At 42.6% G+C, this 19,015-nt stretch overlaps 1 protein-coding gene across 1 annotated transcript in view; it reads left to right on the top strand.

Moving 5' to 3' along the window:
• Positions 1-238: 238 nt before the first annotated feature.
• The window catches only part of LOC308677865 (hydroperoxide isomerase ALOXE3-like), a gene marked incomplete at its 3' end in the record, with an annotated part of 24,208 nt that continues 5,431 nt past the window's right edge, over positions 239-19,015 (top strand). The window contains exons 1-9 of the mRNA XM_081344565.1: positions 239-1,428; positions 6,905-7,109; positions 8,442-8,526; positions 10,418-10,540; positions 13,094-13,197; positions 14,724-14,896; positions 15,726-15,869; positions 17,450-17,653; positions 18,000-18,172. Coding sequence (XP_081200691.1) covers positions 1,267-1,428; positions 6,905-7,109; positions 8,442-8,526; positions 10,418-10,540; positions 13,094-13,197; positions 14,724-14,896; positions 15,726-15,869; positions 17,450-17,653; positions 18,000-18,172 — 1,373 coding nt within the window. The 5' untranslated portion in view covers positions 239-1,266. The remainder of the gene's footprint in view (positions 1,429-6,904; positions 7,110-8,441; positions 8,527-10,417; positions 10,541-13,093; positions 13,198-14,723; positions 14,897-15,725; positions 15,870-17,449; positions 17,654-17,999; positions 18,173-19,015) is intronic.

The raw sequence follows: 19,015 nt of genomic DNA, 5'->3' as shown, positions 1-19,015 counted from the left end.
CTAGGCTGGCACCTGCTTTCTTTCAGCATTCGTCGGTTGGCTTCGCCTTGTGCCCTTCCTGGGTGCCGGGGAGCCGCCACTGGAGGTGGAAAGGTGTGGTGAAAGAGGGCGGGCCGCCCCAAACAGCCGCGGGACCAGGACAATCGGGCCTCGCCGGCTTCATCCCCCTCCGAGGCAGAGCCGCAGGTGGACGGACGGGTTTCCCGGTCTCTAGGGAGACATTCCAGGAGCTGAAAGGAGGCTAAACTTTGGTGCCAATCTTTCTTTCTTTTTTCTTTCTTTCTTTCTTTCTTTCTTTCTTTCTTTCTTTCTTTCTTTCTTTCTTTCTTTCTTTCTTTCTTTTCTTTTCTTTTCTTTTTTATCTCTCCTTTCTTTCCTTTCTTTCTTTCTCTTTCTCTCTCTTTCCATCTTTTCTTTTTTCTTTCTTTTCTTTCTTTCATCTCTCCTTTCTTTATTTCTTCCTTCCTTCATTCTCATTCTTTCTTTATCTCCTTTCCTTCCTTCCTTCCTTTTCTTCTTTTTTCATCTCTCCTTTCTTTCCTTTCTTCCTTTCTTTCTCTTTCTCTCTTTCCCTCTTTTCTTTTTTCTTTCTTTTCTTTCTTTCACCTCTCCTTTCTTTCTCTTTTTTCTTCCTTCCTTCTTTCTCATTCTTTCTTTATCTCTCTTTTCTTTCTTTCCATCCTTTTTCTTTCTTTCATCTTTCCTTTCTTTCTTTCCTTCTCTCTTTCTTTTCTTTCATCTCTCCTTTCTTTCATTTCTTCCTTCCTTCCTTTTCTCCTCACTTTCTTTTTTCTTTCTTTCATTCTCTCTCTCGTTTTCTCTTTCTTTCTTTCTTTCTTTCTTTCTTTCTTTCTTTCTTTCTTTCTTTCTTTCCTTTCTTCCTTCCTTTTTTTCTCTCTCTCTTTTTTCTTTCTTTCATTTTCTTTCTTTCTTTTTCTTTCTTTCTTTCCTTCTCTCTTTCTTTTCTTTCATCTCTCCTTTCTTTCATTTCTTCCTTCCTTCCTTTTCTCCTCACTTTCTTTTTTCTTTCTTTCTTTCATTCTCTCTCTCATTTTCTCTTTCTTTCTTTCTTTCTTTCTTTCTTTCTTTCTTCCTTCCTTCCTTTTTCTCTCTCTCTCTTCTTTCTTTCTTTCTTTCTTTCTTTCTTTCTTTCTTTCTTTCTTTCTTTCTTTCTTTCTTATTTCTCTTTCCCCTTCCTTCCTTCCTTCCTTATTTTCTTTCTTTCTTTCCCTCTTGCCTTTGTCTCCATCAGGGTCACCGGCCAGCATGGCAGCCGTCCCCACCGCCACCTACAAAATCCGGGTGGCCACCGGCAGTTACCTCTTCGGTGGGACCATGGACACCATCTCCATCTCCTTGGTGGGGACTCACGGGGAGACCCCCAAGTTTCTCCTGGATAAATTCGGCAAAGATTTCTCTCCGGGAGAAGTAAGTGCTGGGAAGTTTACAAGTAGGAGAGGCCGCCTGGAAGCCTCCAGCTCTCACTACAGCTCCCATCTTCCTCTGCCACCTTCCTGTAGAGCGGCAGGAAAGTCTTCCAGAGGAAGAGATTAAGATTATCCCTTGCCACACCAGATGGAAGATGGGTGGACTTCAACTCCCAGAATCCCCCAGCCAGCATAGAGCCTGAAATCCACTCTCCCCCTGGACCCCCTCCCCAAAGCAAAGTGGGGTCCATAAGGTGCAAAATTCAGTCCTGCCGCCTTCTTACTAACCTGATAACAATACCTAAAGCGAAGCCTTTTTCTTCTTTTAATCTCCTTAGCATTGGAACGGTGCAATTTCTCTCTTCTTAGTGCTGTTGTTGTTGTGGTTGTTGTTGTTGTTGTTGTTGTTGTTGTTGTTGTTATTGTTATTGTTGTTGTTGTTGTTGTTGTTGTTGTTGTTGTTATTATTATTATTATTATTATTATTATTCGGGGAGGGAAGCGGAGGTGGGAGGCTGGACATGATCCCAGCTTTGATTCATGCACGTTCCTGCATTTCCTAGCCGGGTGTGTGTGTGTGTGTGTGTGTGTGTGTGTGTGTGTGTGTGTGTGTGTGTGTGTGTGAAAGCAAGATAGATGGAAAAGGATGTTTTTGCACGTTGACAGACAGCGCTGCCTTCAAGTCTCTTTCCCAGCCGTGCAGCTTCCCTGCGATTATGAAAGATGCTCTGGAATTCAGCAGTAAGTCAGGTTTTTCAGTGAAAAACAGGCGGCCTGAAACTAAGTCATCTCGGCCAAATGTTGCAGGTTCTTGCGTCTTTCTTGCGTAGCAAAGAGAAGCCTAGATGTTAGTTTGCTTGTGGGGGAGGGGGGCAAGGATAGGATAGGATAGGATAGGATAGGATAGGATAGGATAGGATAGGATAGGATAGGATAGGATAGAAAATATGGAATGGAAATGGAAAGAATGGAATAGGATAGGATAGGATAGGATAAACAGAGTTCAAAGGGATCTTGGACTAGAAGACCTCCAGAGTCCCTTCCAGCTCCTATCCTATCCTATCCTGTCCTGTCCTAGCCTATCCTATCCCATTCCATGCATTTCATTCCATATTTTCCATTCTATTCTATTCTATTCTATTCTATTCTATTCTATTCTATTCTATTCTATTCTATTCTATTCTATTCTATTCTATTCTATTCTATTCTATTCTATTCTATTCTATTCTATTATTATTTATTTCTTATTCTATTCTATTCTATTCTATTATTATTTATTTCTTATTCTATTCTATTCTATTCTATTCTATTCTATTCTATTCTATTCTATTCTATTCCTTATTTTTATTCTATTCTATTCTATTCTATTCTATTCCTATTCTATTCTATTCTATTCTATTCTATTCTATTCTATTCTATTCTATTCTATTCTATTCTATTCTATTCTATTCTATTCTATTCTATTCTATTCTATTCTATTATTATTTATTTCTTATTCTATTCTATTCTATTCTATTCTATTATTATTTATTTCTTATTCTATTCTATTCTATTCTATTCTATTATTATTTATTTCTTATTCTATTCTATTCTATTCTATTCTATTCTATTATTTATTTCTTATTCTATTCTATTCTATTCTATTCTATTCTATTCTATTCTATTCTATTCTGTTCTATTCTATTCTATTATTTATTTCTTATTCTATTCTATTCTATTCTATTCTATTCTATTCTATTCTATTCTATTCTATTCTATATTTTCTTTATTCTATTCTATTCTATTCTATTCTATTCTATTCTATTCTATTCTATTCTATTCTATTCTATTCTATTCTATTATTATTTATTTCTTATTCTATTCTATTCTATTCTATTCTATTCTATTCTATTCTATTCTATTCTATTCTATTCTATTCTATTCTATTCTATTCTATTCTATTCTGTTCTGTTCTGTTCTGTTCCATATCTTCTCTTCTCTTCTCTTCTCTTCTCTTCTCTTCTCTTCTCTTCTCTTCTCTTCTCTTCTCTTCTCTTCTCTTCTCTTCTCTTCTCTTTGTAGGTTGCTTCTAAATAAAGAGAGATTTATTGATTAAACAAAAATTCAGCCCAGGTAAGGTTTGAATGGGAGATTACAATGTAAAGCCAGGACTAGACTGGGAGGCTGAAAAGAGCACGTCTGGCAAAGCAAATGGACAGAGTCCTCGGTTTACGACTGTTCATTTAGCAACTGCTCAAAGTTACAACTGCAGAAAGTGGCTTGCGATCGGTCCTTGAGCTCACCACTGCCACAGCATCCCTAAGCCACACGATCAAAATTTGGTCGCTTGGCAACTGGCACACACAGATAGCCCTCGCAAAAGGGGATCGCGTGACACACACACACCCCAGGGATGCTGCGACCATCATAAATAGGAGTCGGTCGCCAAGTGCCTGAATTTGGATGCTGTGACAGTCATCACCGTGAAAACAAACAATCCTACCTCCCTTCTTCTTTCGGTGCCATTGTCACTTTGAACGGTCACTAAACGAGGACTACCTATATTTACAAAGGTTGAGGGTCTTGGGTGCGGGAAGGGGATCACCATTTCTGACCTTCCGACGAGTGAAATCCGTGGGGAAAATCGTATCTGTTTAACGACCCCACGATTCAATTAACAACCGCAGCAATTTCCTTAACATCCATGACTTGTGGACTTCAACTCCCAGAATTCCTCAGTCGGCCATTTTGATGAAACCGCGGGCTTGGATCCAGACCAGGGGTCCTCAAATGGGGCCCTTTGATGACTTGTGGACTTCAACTCCCAGAATCCCCCAGCCACAAGTTTAAAGTGGCCACGTTTGAGGACCCCTGACCTAGGTGGTCCGCAACCTCAACCAAAAGGAGAATTTCCCTTTTATTGGCAGGCTAAATTTCCTTGATGGAGCTTGACGGGTTGAGATATAGCCCATTCTCCCTTCCAGTTGAACCCCAGAATTACAACTCAGGCCAAAGGAGAGCTACGGTCTTCAGGTCTTCTAACACAGGACTTTTCAAACAGTGGTACGGGTACCACCTGTGGTACATCGGCACCTGGTAGGTGGTACGTGACCATACTAGAAAAGTGGTAGCAGGGGAGGGGAATGAGCTGAACCAGTGGCAGCACCGCACAAGCCTGAGTGAGAGACGGCTGGAGCTGCAGGGCTGTCGGGGCTCAGCGGAAGCGCCAGGATCAGCTGGAGCTTCGCGCTGATCCTGGTGCTTCTGAGCCCAGAAGAAGCGCCGATCGGCTGGAATGTTGCAGCATCTCCAGGGTCTTGTGATTTACATTCAGATGCTTGGCAACTGATTCATATTTATGACGGTCACAGTGTCCCAGGGTTATGTGAAGTGACCAAAACCTGCTGTAACCACCCAGCAGACGGGGGGGGGGAATAAAAACCAAACACCCCCCACCCCACCCCCACTGCCAATCCTCAACAGAAATGCTCACAACAATGAAAACCTCGGACAGGAGGAAGAGCACCGCCGGGCGGGCAGGCAGGTGTCTCGCTCGGCTGTGGCTTGTGGGGGGCACTTTTTTCAGTGCCATTGTGACTTCGAACAGTCACCAAGCGAACTGTTGTAAGTCGAGGACTACCTGTACTTCTTCACTTTTTTCCTTTTATTATTATTATTTTTTTTTTGGTCATGAAGTTTTTGACACCTTGCTAGGCGACTGGTGGTCCTCGGATGTTGCCATATCCTAAAAGTGGTACGATGGGTTGAAAAGGTTGAAAAGCCCTGTTCTAACAAACCTCATAAAGGATGCTTGGTGTCAATGAAGTGACCATGTGAATCAGAATAGATCTGGAGGTCATCTAGTCCAACCCCTTGCTCAAACAGGGGAGCCTATGCTATTTCAGACTTTCTGGTCCCTTCTTTAAAAAAAAAACAAAAAACTCCAGGGATGGAGCACCCACAACTTCTGCCACAAAGAGGAGGGGATCGATTGATTTTCCAAAGGACCAGAAGGCAAGACAAGAAACCATGAATGGAAATTCATCAAGGAGAGAAGCTACCTGGAATTAAGGAGAAACTTACTAATAGGACAATCAACCAGTGGAACAGCTTGCCACCAGAAGTTGTGGGTGGTCCATCATTGGAGGTCTTCAAGAAGAGACTGGACAGCCATCTGTCTGAAGTGGTATGGGGTCTCCTGCTTGACCAGGGGGCTGGACTAGAAGACCTCCAAGGTCCCTTCCATTGGTTGATTGTCCTCACTGTTAGGAAGTTTCTCCTTAGTTCCAGGTTGCTTCTCTCCTTGACGAGTTTCCATCCGTTGCTTCTTCTCCTGCCTTTGGGTGCTTTGGTTATGATCTTTAAGTCCTTACATGGCATGGGTCCGGGTTACCTCAGGGACCACCTGCTGCCAGCGTCAACTTCCCTCCGCCCAGTACGCTCCCACAGAGAGGGCCTCCTCAGGGTGCCTCCGGTCAGGGAATGCCGACTGGTGGCCCCCAGGGGGAGGGCCTTCTCTGTGGGCGCTCCGGCATTATGGAACCAACTGCCGGTGGAGCTCCGGATGACATCAGACCTCCGAACCTTCCGTCACGGCCTGAAGACCCACTTGTTTGAATTAGCTGGTCTGGCCTGATGGGGGATTATGGGGTTTTTTTAAATTGGTTTTTTAGTATTGTATTATTGTTTTTTAACTGGGCATTGGTTTAATTTCTTTTTAACTTTTGTATCGTTATTTATATATGCCCTGTGAACCGCCCTGAGTCCCTAGGGAGAAGGGCGGTATACAAATCAAATAAAAACTAAAAAAACTAAACTAAACTTTGGAGAATAGCTTGACTCCCTCTTCTTTGGGGCAGCCCCTGAGAGATTGGATCACTGCTATCCTGTCCCCGCCTTGTTCCTTTTAATTAAACTAGACAAACCCAATTCCTGCAGCCGTTCTTCTTCACATGTTTTTGTCTCCAGCCCTTTAATCATCTTTGTTGCTCTTCTTTGCACTTTTCCCAAAGTTTCCTTCTGGTCCTCCAGCCTTGCCTTCTCCAACTCCCTCCATCTCCAGCCAATAATTGATGGGCATGGATGGGAACACGGTGGCTCAGTGGGTTAGGATGCTGAGCTTGTCGATCAGAAGGTCGGCAGTTTGGCGGGTCGAATCCCGAGTGCCACGTAACAGAGTGAGCGCCTGTTACTCGTCCCAGCTTCTGCCAACCTAGCAGTTCGAAAGCACGTAAAAAATGCAAGTAGAAAAATAGGGACCACTACGGTGGGAAGGTAACAGCGTTCCGTGTGCTTTGGCGTCTAGTCATGCCGGCCACATGACCATGGAGACGTCCTCGGACAAACGCTGGCTCTTCGGCTTTGAAACGGAGATGAGCACCGGCCCCTAGAGTCGGAAACGACTAGCACGCATGTGCGGGGGAACCTTTACCTTTACCTTTTTTATGGATGGAAATTGCAGTCCAGATGCACTGAATCTTTCCTCTTTGGCTTTGCAGGTAGAGGAATTCGTGGTGGAAACCCAGATGGAGTTGGGGGATCTTCTGCTGGTCCGTCTCCATAAGGAGCCCTACGGCTTCTTCCCTCCCACCAACTGGAACTGCAGCTTCATCGAAGTAGAGACCCCCGAGGGGCAGACACACCGTTTCCCTTGCTACCAATGGATCCTAGGGTACCCCACCTTTGAGCTCCGAGAAGGGACAGGTGAGACCTTCCCATCTTCTATGAAGCTTCTTGAGGGAAGCCCTAGAACACTGTTTCTCAAGCTTGGCAGGCTAGAGATGGGTGGGCTTCAGTTCCCAGAATTAAACATGGGTGGACTTCAACTTGTAGATGGGTGGGCTTCAATTCTGAGAACTGGATGAGTGGACTTCAACTTATAGATGGGTGGGCTTCCATTCCGAGAATTAGATGAGTGGACTTCAACTTGTAGATGGGTGGGCTTCCATTCCGAGAATTGGATGAGTGGACTTCAACTTGCAGATGGGTGGGCTTCAATTCCGAGAATTGAATGAGTGGAAACATGGTCGTACGTCCCTTTTTCAGTGCCATTGTAAATTCAAACGGTTGCTAAACAAGCTGTTGTAAAACTGTGTTTTACAGTCACAAGTTATGCCTTTAGTGTAAAAGAGATGTTTTGATCTCCCTTCGGCAGGGCAGAAGGCAGGCAACAAAGCAAATAAATTACAAATAATTGGACAGTGATTAATATTTATATGTTGCTTATATGTAAGGGTGCAGGTCTATATACATATGTTGTATATAATATGTTTTAAATGTGTGTCATGTATGAGTACGCATTGAGAGCGAGCAACTAAATTTCATTTTTAACGTGTGCCATTGTGCCCACAGTAAAAAGTGACAATAAAAGTTATCTATCTGTCTGTGTCTGTCTGTCTATCTATCTATCTATCTATCTATCTATCTATCTATCTACACAGAGAGAGAGAGAGATGATATATATATCATGTATGTATCTATCTATCATCTGTCTGTCTGTCTGTGTCTGTCTATTATCTATCTATCTATCTATCTATCTATCTGTCATTCTGTCTGTCTGTCTATCTATCTATCTATCTATCTTACATCATTCTATCTATCTGTCTGTCTGTCTGTCTGTATTATCTATCTGTCTGTCTGTCTATCTATCTTACATCATCTACCTATCTACCTATCTATCTATCTATCTATCTATCTATCTATCTCTATCTATCTATCATCTATCTATCTTACATCATCTACCTATCTATTTATCTGTCTGTCTCTATCAATCTGTCTGTCTGTCTATCTATCTATCTATCTATCTATCTATCTATCTATCTATCTATCTATCTATCTATCTAGTGGTGGGATTTGAAATATGTGAACAACCAGTTCTCTGTGTGTGGATGCCACTTCTGGAAGTCCATTCTGGGCCTGGGCTACAAAAAAATTAGCTACCAGTTCTGCCAAAGTGGTGCGAACTGGTTGAATCCCACCACTGTAACTATCTATCTGTAATTCCATTTTTTTTCTTCCTCTTTTCTCTTTTGGCAGCTAAAATTGCTCCCCTGGATACAAATAACCGACTGCTTTTAGAACATCGGAGGTACGAGCTGCTGGCAAAACAGGAAAGGTACAGGTGAGTCAGCAGTTCAGGAAATGCTAACACCACGTGAGGACATGTCAAAGGATGTGAATCTTCACACATAAATTCAAAACACTGCTTCCTGCCTTCAGACACAAACGAAGGCAGAGGTTTCGAAATCCCAAGGCCACGAGAAGATCCAACTTTTGCAAGCAAGTCTCGAACCGAGCTACAGCTTTAATCGATACTTGATTTGCAAAACACCGCATCTTGTAACTTCTTGCTATCCTAAACGTAGTTTCTGGCTAAGAATGGTGGGGATTCGAATCCGAGCCTTCTGCCGAAGCAGCCTGAAGCCCAACAGGTGTGTTTCCCTAGGGGGAAAAAAAAGACTTCCTGCCTTATAAATAAACATGAAGGCGTAATTTAATCATCCAAAGCAGTTTTTCCTCAATCTAAGCAATGTGAAGACCTGAGGACTTCAACTGCCAGAATTCCCCATGCAGCATTTTCCCCCACCCCACCCATGTCACATGACTGCATTTCAGTTAGCCATTTTGCATTTATGGCTGTTTGCAGCATCCCAGGTGACCACAACTGACAACCTTTTTTGCAGAAAGCCAGTGTTTTGCTTCCAATTTTAGCCAAAGCAACCCATAGCCAAAAATGGGTTCGCTTAACGGCAACTGGGGAAAGAAAATGGATTGTCAAAATAAGTTGGTCATGTGGGTGACCCGCTTTACAACCATCCCGGTAGGCCCCATTACGGTCGTAAGTTCGAGGACTTATAACAGGTTTCGCTTAACAAGGACCGCAAAAAAAACCCCCCAAAAACCAAGTTGTAAAAACGAGTTGGTTACGTGTCTGACCCGCTTTACAACATCCCGACAAGCTTCGTTGTGCAAACGTTTTCTACAAAAGCATAAAAAATAATTTATTGAGGGGTGGGTGGGGGGGGAATTATATAAATAAAGGAGGAAGGAAATGGCCCCCTCTTTGGGCATAAAGGTCGCGACTGAGGCTCAAAATTTCTGTTGCTATGCGAGATCGCTGTTAACTGAGTTTTGCTCCATTTTACGACCTTTTGCTGTTGTTAAGTTTGAACACGGGTTAAGTGAAGCCATCTTCCCTCTTGACTTTGCTTGTCAGAAGGTCACAAAAGGGGAGGGAATCATGTGACCCCTGGAAGACCGGGACTGTCATAAGTACAGGTCAGTTGCCAAGCCTCTGAATTTTGATCATCTGACCACGGGGACGCTGCAACTGTCCTGGTTCCGACAGATGAAAGTCTTCAAAAGAACTTTGAGGCATTGTTTACCACCTTAAAGAATCTTTATTTGAGGAGCACAGCATCGGCACTAACACAGTCGACGCCAAAACCTGAGTTCCCCTCCCCTGAGCACAGAGTCTCAAAGCACAATTCCCTCCTCCAGTTAACAGTCCTAAATCACATTCCCCAATTAGTTTGAAAGGCGGGCTTCCCCTCCAGCTCTCCAGCCCGCCAATTCTTATCATCTCTTTTTTTTCAATAACCTTGGTTCTCACACTAGGTTCAGCGTTTCTATGTCTAGCTAAACTCATGCATGTTGCTCCCCGCCGGCGTCATCTAACTCTAACTCTAAGAGTAAAACATAAGAAGGAAAACGGTTGCCTGTCCATCTGTGGTCAGAGCAAAAACACCCGAGGTTAGCAACGTTGACAGCAACTTCACAAGGCTGAAAAACGGTCATAAGTCCCTTTTTTTCCCCATGCCACCGTAACCTTGAACAGTCACTAAATGAATTATTATAAGTGGAGGACTGTTATCTGCATTCTATCCGTGCTGGGGGGGGGGGAGGAATATATCAACGTATCTGAATTGGAAGCATCTCAAAAGGGGAGAAATTTGCTTCTTTATTGACCCGCAACGCTTTGCGGTGTTTTGTTATTTTTTTTTTTGCTACAGGTATAAAGATTATCAGCCCGGATGGCCCAAATGCCTCGACGTTGATTCGGTGGACCAATTGCACCTGAGCGATCAATACTCCAGCATCAAATCCTGTTCCTTCCGCGTCCTTCTGAAAGCCGCGTACGTAAAAATTCGAAACGGATCACGAGGAGGATCGAAGGATCCTTCAGGGTTGCCAGCAAAATAACCCTTTTTTCTATGCGCTGTTTAATCGGTTTCCCGCAAGCTTTGTAAAATCGCTGCAGTGGGGGGAGGGGGCTGGTCTAGATGGCCTCCCGGGTCCCTAATTATTCTATGTCCTATTATTCGGTTCTAAATTTTTAATCATTGATCCAAACGTGACATGGCAAAAAACGTAGAGTAGGAGGGGAAAAGAAAAAAAAAAGAAAAAGCATTGATTTCCGACTCCTTCGGTGCAGTAGAATAAGGTAATAAATGAAAGCCCAACTTTTCAATTTTATATACTAATATATACTAGCCATTTCTGTAACCCCAAACCTGTCTAATTGGCAAAACCCAAAATCAGAGTTTAATTTTTTTTCCCGCCTCGAGCAAAAAGTCCAGAAGTGGTTTCCAAGTAGAAACAAAATTGTCTTCTTTTCTTTCATCAAAGCAAGGAAAATCAAAGTGTTTCCCAACCCCCTCGAGCACAAAGTCCAGAAGTGGTTTCCAAGTAGAAATAAAATTAATTGTCTTCCTTTCTTTCATCAAAGCAAGGAAAATCAAAGTGTTCCCCCCCAATCGAGCACAAAGTCCAGAAGTGGTTTCCAAGTAGAAATAATTCTTTTTTATTTTTTTTTAATTCCATTTATATCCCGCCCTTCTCCGAAGACTCAGGGCGGCTTACAAGCTTAGCAGTAGCCTTCATTCTATGTATATGCCTGCTTATTAGGGCTTTTTCACACACACCCCAAGCGGCATTATTACAAAGTCAGCTTAATTGCCCCCAATAATCTGGGTCCTCATTTTACCTACCTCGGGAGGATGGAAGGCTGAGTCAACCTTGAGCCTGGTGGGATGCGAACCTGCACTAATTGCAAGCAGCTGGTGTTACTTAAGGAGGCATTAGCCCACTGCTCCACCAAATTAATTGTCTTCCTTTCTTTCATCAAAGCAATGAAAATCAAAGTGTTCCCCCCCAATCGAGCACAAAATCCAGAAGTGGTTTCCAAGTAGAAATAAAATTAATTGTCTTCCTTTCTTTCATCAAAGCAATGAAAATCAAAGTGTTCCCCCCCCCTCGAGCACAAAGTCCAGAAGTGGTTTCCAAGTAGAAACAAAATTAATTGTCTTCTTTTCTTTCATCAAAGCAATGAAAATCAAAGTGTTCCCCCCCAATCGAGCACAAAGTCCAGAAGTGGTTTCCAAGTAGAAATAAAATTAATTGTCTTCTTTTCTTTAATTAAGCCATCTCTGCTAACTCCATCCCTTTTTGCAGCCGTTCGTCCATTGTGGGAATCACAGCGTCCTTCGTGTCTACGGAGATTCTCCATCCTGGTTCTCCTGGTTGTCCCAAAGATGCCTTTTTCAAGACACAATCGGACTTTCTTGTTTTTCTTTAAAGATGTTTCACTTCTCATCCCAGAAACTTCTTCCATTCTGACTGGATGGTGGGGAATGGGAGAGTACGTATGTGAGTTTTAAGAGAAGATTGGGCAACCATTTGTTGGAAGTATACCAGGGCTTCCTGCCTGAGCAGGGGGTTGGACTAGACGACCTCCAAGGTCCCTTTCAACTCTATTATTCTATTCTATTCTGTTCTGTTCTGTTCTGTTCTGTTCTATTCTACTCTATTCTATTCTACTCTACTCTACTCTACTCTACTCTACTCTACTCTACTCTACTCTACTCTATTCCTAATTCTAATTCATTCTATTCTATTCTATTCTATTCTATTCTATTCTATTCTATTCTATTCTATTCTATTCTATTCTATTCTATTCTTCTATTCTATTCTATTCTATTCTATTCTATTCTATTCTATTCTATTCTATTCTATTCTATTCTATTCTATTCTATTCTATTCTATTCTATATTCCAATATCTATTTTATTCTATTCTATTCTATTCTATTCTATTCTATTCTATTCTATTCTATTCTATTCTATTCTATTCTATTCTATTCTATTCTATTCTAAAAAACAAGAAAATTGCCTCCTGAAAAAGCACCTTTGGGACAACTGAGGACACAGACAAACCTCCAAGTGGCCTCAACGGCTCTCTAAAAGAAGGCAAAGGACCGGCTGTCTGCAAGGAGTATAAATCCTTCCCTTCCCCCACCAATCAGTCAGAACTGAAGAAAGCTTCTGGGATGAGGAGCGAAACCTCTTCAAAGGTTTAACTGGGGTTTTTATTTTTTAGGGATGATTTAATCTTTTTTTAATTGTTTTTAACTTGTGTATTGATTTGGTTTTAAATACCCTGTAAACCGCCCTGAGACCTTCGGGAAAGGGCGGTATATAAATCCAATTTAAAAAAAACAAAAAAAAACCAAAAAAAACCCAACAACAACGGAAGTCCAGTTGCCTTTTGAAAAAAAAAGCCCCTATGACACAGCGTCCTTCCATTTTTGTGCATGTCTAACGTGAAAGTTCCCCCCAAGTTCTTTATCCCAGGGGGCCTCTTATTCTCATCTGCTTCTCTTCAATTTATTCTTCCCTTTTTCAACCTCAGGGAAATCGAATTGAAGCTAAAAGGGTTGCTGAACCTCAAGAGCTCCTGGAGAAAATTAGCTGACATCCGAAGGGCGTTTTGGTTCTATCGGACCCCAGCTTCAGGTCAGTCTGCCCTCCATGCTGCATTTGCAACGTCTCTGCAGGGGCCTTAAAAGAGTCCCCAGGAACTTTGATTTACTGCCTTTGTGACTTTTTTTAACCATACAGATTAGAATAGAATAGAATAGAATAGAATAGAATAGAATAGAATAGAATAGAATAGAATAGAATAGAATAGAATAGAATAGAATAGAATAGAATAGAATAGAATAGAATAGAATAGAAATAAGGAATAGAATAGAATAGAATAGAATAGAATAGAATAGAATAGAATAGAATAGAATAGAATAGAATAGAATAGAATAGAATAGAATAGAATAGAATAGAATAGAATAGAATAGAATAGAATAGAATAGAATAGAATAGAATAGAATAGAATAGAATAGAATTACGGAACAGAACAGAACAGAATTACAGAATAGAATAGAATAGAATAGAATAGAATAGAATAGAATAGAATAGAATAGAATAGAATAGAATAGAATAGAATAGAATAGAATAGAATAGAATAGAATAGAATTACGGAACAGAACAGAACAGAACAGAATTACAGAATAGAATAGAATAGAATAGAATAGAATAGAATAGAATAGAATAGAATAGAATAGAATAGAATAGAATAGAATAGAATAGAATAGAATAGAATAGAATAGAATAGAATAGAATAGAACAGAATAGAATTACGGAACAGAACAGAACAGAATTACAGAATAGAATAGAATAGAATAGAATAGAATAGAATAGAATAGAATAGAATAGAATAGAATAGAATAGAATAGAATAGAATAGAATAGAATAGAATAGAATATGGAATGGAATAGAATAGAATAGAATAGAATAGAATAGAATAGAATAGAATAGAATAGAATAGAATAGAATAGAATAGAATAGAATAGAATAGAATAGAATAGAATAGAATAGAATTACGGAACAGAACAGAACAGAACAGAATTACAGAATAGAATAGAATAGAATAGAATAGAATAGAATAGAATAGAATAGAATAGAATAGAATAGAATAGAATAGAATAGAATAGAATAGAATTACGGAACAGAACAGAACAGAACAGAATTACAGAATAGAATAGAATAGAATAGAATAGAATAGAATAGAATAGAATAGAATAGAATAGAATAGAATAGAATAGAATAGAATAGAATAGAACAGAATAGAATTACGGAACAGAACAGAACAGAATTACAGAATAGAATAGAATAGAATAGAATAGAATAGAATAGAATAGAATAGAATAGAATAGAATAGAATAGAATAGAATAGAATAGAATAGAATAGAATAGAATAGAATAGAAGCTGGAAGGGACCCTGGAGGTCTTCTAGTCCAGCCCCCTGCTCAAGCTTGACAAAAAACCAGAGTAGAGATTGTGGAAGGGAATGCCAAGGTGGGAGGGATGGTATCTAGGCAACCAAAATTAGACATATTATTCTGTAGGACAGTCAACCAGATCTTTTCTTGTCCCAGAAAACCAGACCTACAGGTGACTTTTCAAGGACGTTTCTCTGTCCCCAGAATATGTCAGCAAGCATTGGGATGAAGACGCATTTTTTGGCTACCAGTATCTCAACGGGGCGAGCCCTGAGATCCTCCAGCAATGCTCAGAGATTCCAGCGAAATTCCCAGTGACACAAGAGATGGTGGCCGAATCGCTGGGCCTGGAGACCACACTGGAGGAAGAGGTGAAGGTAAGATGAGGAACACATTACAAATACCCACAGGGCAAGACCAGCTCTACCAAGAATGACTGGTTGATGTTCTGGAGAAGCTTTGGTGGTGAAGCGCTGGTGGGAAGCCAACATCTCCCTAAGCTTCTGAAGGCTTCATAGATAGTCCACCTGATGCTCTCTCCACTCCTTTTCCCCCCAAAACAAGCGTGCGAGGTGGGATGGGTTGAAAGAGAAGTCCCACCTAAAGATCCTCCAGGGTCCTTTCGTGGTTATGGAGGACCTTCCAAAACCAATCCAAGGCCTTGACCTTCACTGAACGACAGAACGGTAACAAAAAGGCATTTTGGAGCTCTGGAGATAGGAAGTCCCAAGTGGAGACTTGGGGTGAGCCATTTGAGGTCCCCTTTCTATGGGCAAGAGGTCCAGGGCTGCCTGGTTGGAAGGGACAAGACTGTTGTTCATCACCCAGAGTTGGTGCCAGGCTGATTTTGGTAGAGCCAGCTCAAGCTGAGGTCTTTCCCCCTTGTAGCAACCGACGTATGAATCTCGGCTAGTCCCCAAGTTCTCTGAATTCAATTTGAGCTCCAGAAAGATGGTGGATTGGGGTCCTTCACTGTAAACAATGGAAGGAAGGAAGGAAGGAAGGAAGGAAGGAAGGAAGGAAGGAAGGAAGGAAGGAAGGAAGGAAGGAAGGAAGGAAGGAAGGAAGGAAGGAGAAGGGCAAAGTAGGGGGCACTTGTAGAGGAGTCCACATCTTCCATCTGGGAAACGTAGCGTGGTCCTTCCAGGTGCCCTCTTTCCCCACCTTTCTTCCCCATCATTCCAAGGCTCTGCTCATGACTTCCAGGAAGGCCGAGTCTTCCTCATCGACTGCCAGATCCTGGAGGGTCTCCCAGCCACCACAATCAATGGCTCCCCCCAGTACGTCTCGGCCCCCCTCTGCCTCCTCCACCTCAACCCTTGGAAGGAGATGATGCCCATTGCCATTCAGGTAAAGAGCTCCACTTTCTCTCTTTTTTCACAGATAGATAGATAGATAGATAGATAGATAGATAGATAGATAGATAGATAGATAGATAGACAGAGATGGATTAGATGGATGGATGGATAGATAGATAGTAGATGGAAGAATGGATGGATTAGATAGATAGATGGATATATTATTATTATTATTATTTATTGCATTTATATACCGCCCTTTCCCTGAGGACTCAGGGCGGTTTACAGGGAGTTAAAAATCAACCATACAAAAGTTAAAAAACCAATTTAAAAAAGATTAAACCAACCCTGTACAATTAAAAACCCCAATTAAAATAAATTTCTCCTCAGCCTGGGCCCGAGAGCTCAAAGAGGCAGGTCTTCAGGCCCCGGCGGAATGATCGGAGGTCGGGGGCAGTCCTCAGCTCCACTGGCAGCTGGTTCCAGAGGGCAGGCGCCCCCACCGAGAAGGCCCTATCCCTGGGTGTCACCCGCCGGCAATCTCTCACCGGCGGGACCCTGAGCAGACCCTCCCTGTGGGAGCGCACTGGGCGAAGGGCGTTTGATGCCGGCAGCAGGTGTTCCCTCAAATAGCCCGGACCCAGGCCATGTAGGGCTTTATAGGTGATAACCAGCACCTTGAATTTCACCCGGAGGGCAACCGGAAGCCAATGCAGCTCGCGGAGTAGAGGTGTTACATGGGAGTATCGGGAGACCCCCATTACAACTCGCGCGGCCGCATTCTGCACCAGTTGAAGCCTCCGAGTGGTCTTCAAGGGCAGCCCCATGTAGAGAGCGTTACAGTAGTCCAAACGGGAGGTCACAAGCGCATGAGTAACTGTGCGTAGGGCGTCTCGGTCCAGATAGGGACGCAACTGGCACACCAGGCGAACCTGTGCAAAAGCCCCCCTGGTCACGGCTCCTATGTGATCTTCAAAATTGAGTCGTGAATCCAGGAGGACGCCCAAGTTGCGAGCCCTATCAACGGGGGGTAACACCTCACCCCCCATCGTTAGAGGTGGAATAACCTGGTTAGCCCGAGACGCCGATATGCACAGCCACTCTAGATAGATAGATAGATAGATAGATAGATAGATAGATAGATAGATAGATAGATAGATAGATAGATAGATAGATAGATAGATAGATAGATAGATATGGATTAGATAGATGTATGTATGTATGTGTGGATGTATGGATGGATGGATAGATAGATAGATAGATAGATAGATAGATAGATAGATAGATAGATGATAGATAGATAGATAGATAGATAGATAGATAGATAGATAGATAGATAGATAGATAGATATGGATGGATGGAATAGATAGATAGATAGATAGGTAGGTAGGTAGGTAGGTAGATAGATAGACAGACAGACAGACAGACAGACAGACATGGATGGATGGAATAGATAGATAGATAGATAGATAGATAGATAGATAGATAGATAGATATGGAGAGAGAGAGGGAGAGAGAGAGAGAGAGAGGGAGAGAGGGAGAGAGAGATGGAGATAGAGAGAGAGAGGTTTTAACTTCTCCAGAGGGTCCTTTGGAAAAACAGGACTCTCCCTCCTTTCTTCTCGCTCCAGCTGACTCAGCAACCTGGGCCCAGGAGCCCCATTTTCCTCCCCTCGGATGCGGAGTGGGACTGGGCGCTGGCCAAGTTCTGGGTCCGCAACAGCACGCTTTACCTCCACGAGATCCTGGCCCACCTGCTTCATACACACCTGCTGGTGGAGGTGTTCTTGTTGGCCACCCTCCGGCAGCTTCCCAAGTGCCACCCGGTGCACAAGGTGCGTCCTCCTGGGGCGGGAAGCCAGAGGGTCAGAGAGAAAGAGAGCTCCAGCCATCAGGAGAGGTCAACGGAGCTCTGGGCCAGGAGATGACCCAGATGTCCACTGGACTTTGGGCGTCGTGGCGGCGACTTCTCACCTGCTCAGAAACACCTCAGGGGACTCGTCCGCCGATCTCTAGAAGTTGAGGGATGCTCGGGAGGAGAGGAGGAGAGAGTTCCTCCTCTCTGATCTTCTCCCTGTCGACCTCAAGACGCCGCAGAGAGGGAGGAGGAGGAGAACATCTCCCAGGGACTCCATAACTTGCTCCACGTCTTCTCTGACCTGCCTTGTTGTTTGTCCACAGCTCTTAATCCCACACTTCCGTTACACACTGCACATCAACATCCTTGGCCGGAAGCACCTCCTGGCCCCCGATGGGATGCTGGAGAAGGTAATGGATGGCTTCTCCTCACTCTGGGTCCTCCTGATGGACCTACGTCAGAGCTGGGAAGGGAACGGGGGGGAGGGGGGGCTCCAGTGATGTTATGGGAGGGGAAGAGCATTTTGGGGAGGGGGGGCCTGGATGGTTCCAAGCCTACGAACGAGGGATATCTGGCGGCTGTCCAAAAATGGAAAAGAGAAGGCACTACTCAATGAGTAAAGGCCTACTCCTACTTTTCTACATGGGTCAGGAGTCCTCTTATGAAGCTGTATTACAAATGTGATCTCTCTCTCTCTCTCTTCTTTCTTCTTCCCCCTTTCCCACTGCTCCTTCCTTCCTTTTCCTTTTTTATCTATTTTTCTTTTTTTTCTTTCTTTCACTGTTCCCTTCCCCTTCTTTCCTTCCCCTGCTGGTTTCTTTCTTTCTTTCTTTCTTTCTTTCTTTCTTTCTTTCTTTCTTTCTTTCTTTCTTTCTTTCTTTCTTTCTTTTTTTACTCTCACTCTCTCTTTCGTTCTTTTTTCTTTCTTTCTTTCTCTCCCTCTCTTTCTTTCTTTCTTTCTTTCTTTCTTTCTTTCTTTCTTTCTCTTTCTTTCTTCTTCCCCCTCTCCCGTTCCTCCATCCATCCTTCCTTTTCCTTTTTTATATATTTTTCTTTTCCCTTTTTTCCCGTTCCCTTCCCCTTCCTCTTCCTTGCTTTTCTTTCTTTCTTTCTTTCCTTCTTTCTTTCTTTCTTTCTTTCTTTCTTTCTTTCTTTCTTTCTTTCTTTCTTTCTTTCTTTCTTTTTCTTTCTTTCTTTCTTTCTTTCTTTCTTTCTTTCTTTCTTTCTTTCTTTCTTTCTTTCTTTCTTTCTTCTTCCCCTTTCCCGTTCCTCCTCCCTTCCTTCCTTTTCCTTTTGTACATATTTTTCTTTTCCCTTTTTCCCCGTCCCCTTCCTCTTC

This window comes from Vipera berus (genome assembly GCF_964194415.1).
Source record: "Vipera berus genome assembly, chromosome: Z".
NCBI classification, from domain to species: Eukaryota; Metazoa; Chordata; class Lepidosauria; order Squamata; family Viperidae; genus Vipera; species Vipera berus.
The sequence above is the reverse complement of the archived record's forward strand: the minus strand, read 5'-3'. Positions and strand labels throughout refer to the sequence as shown.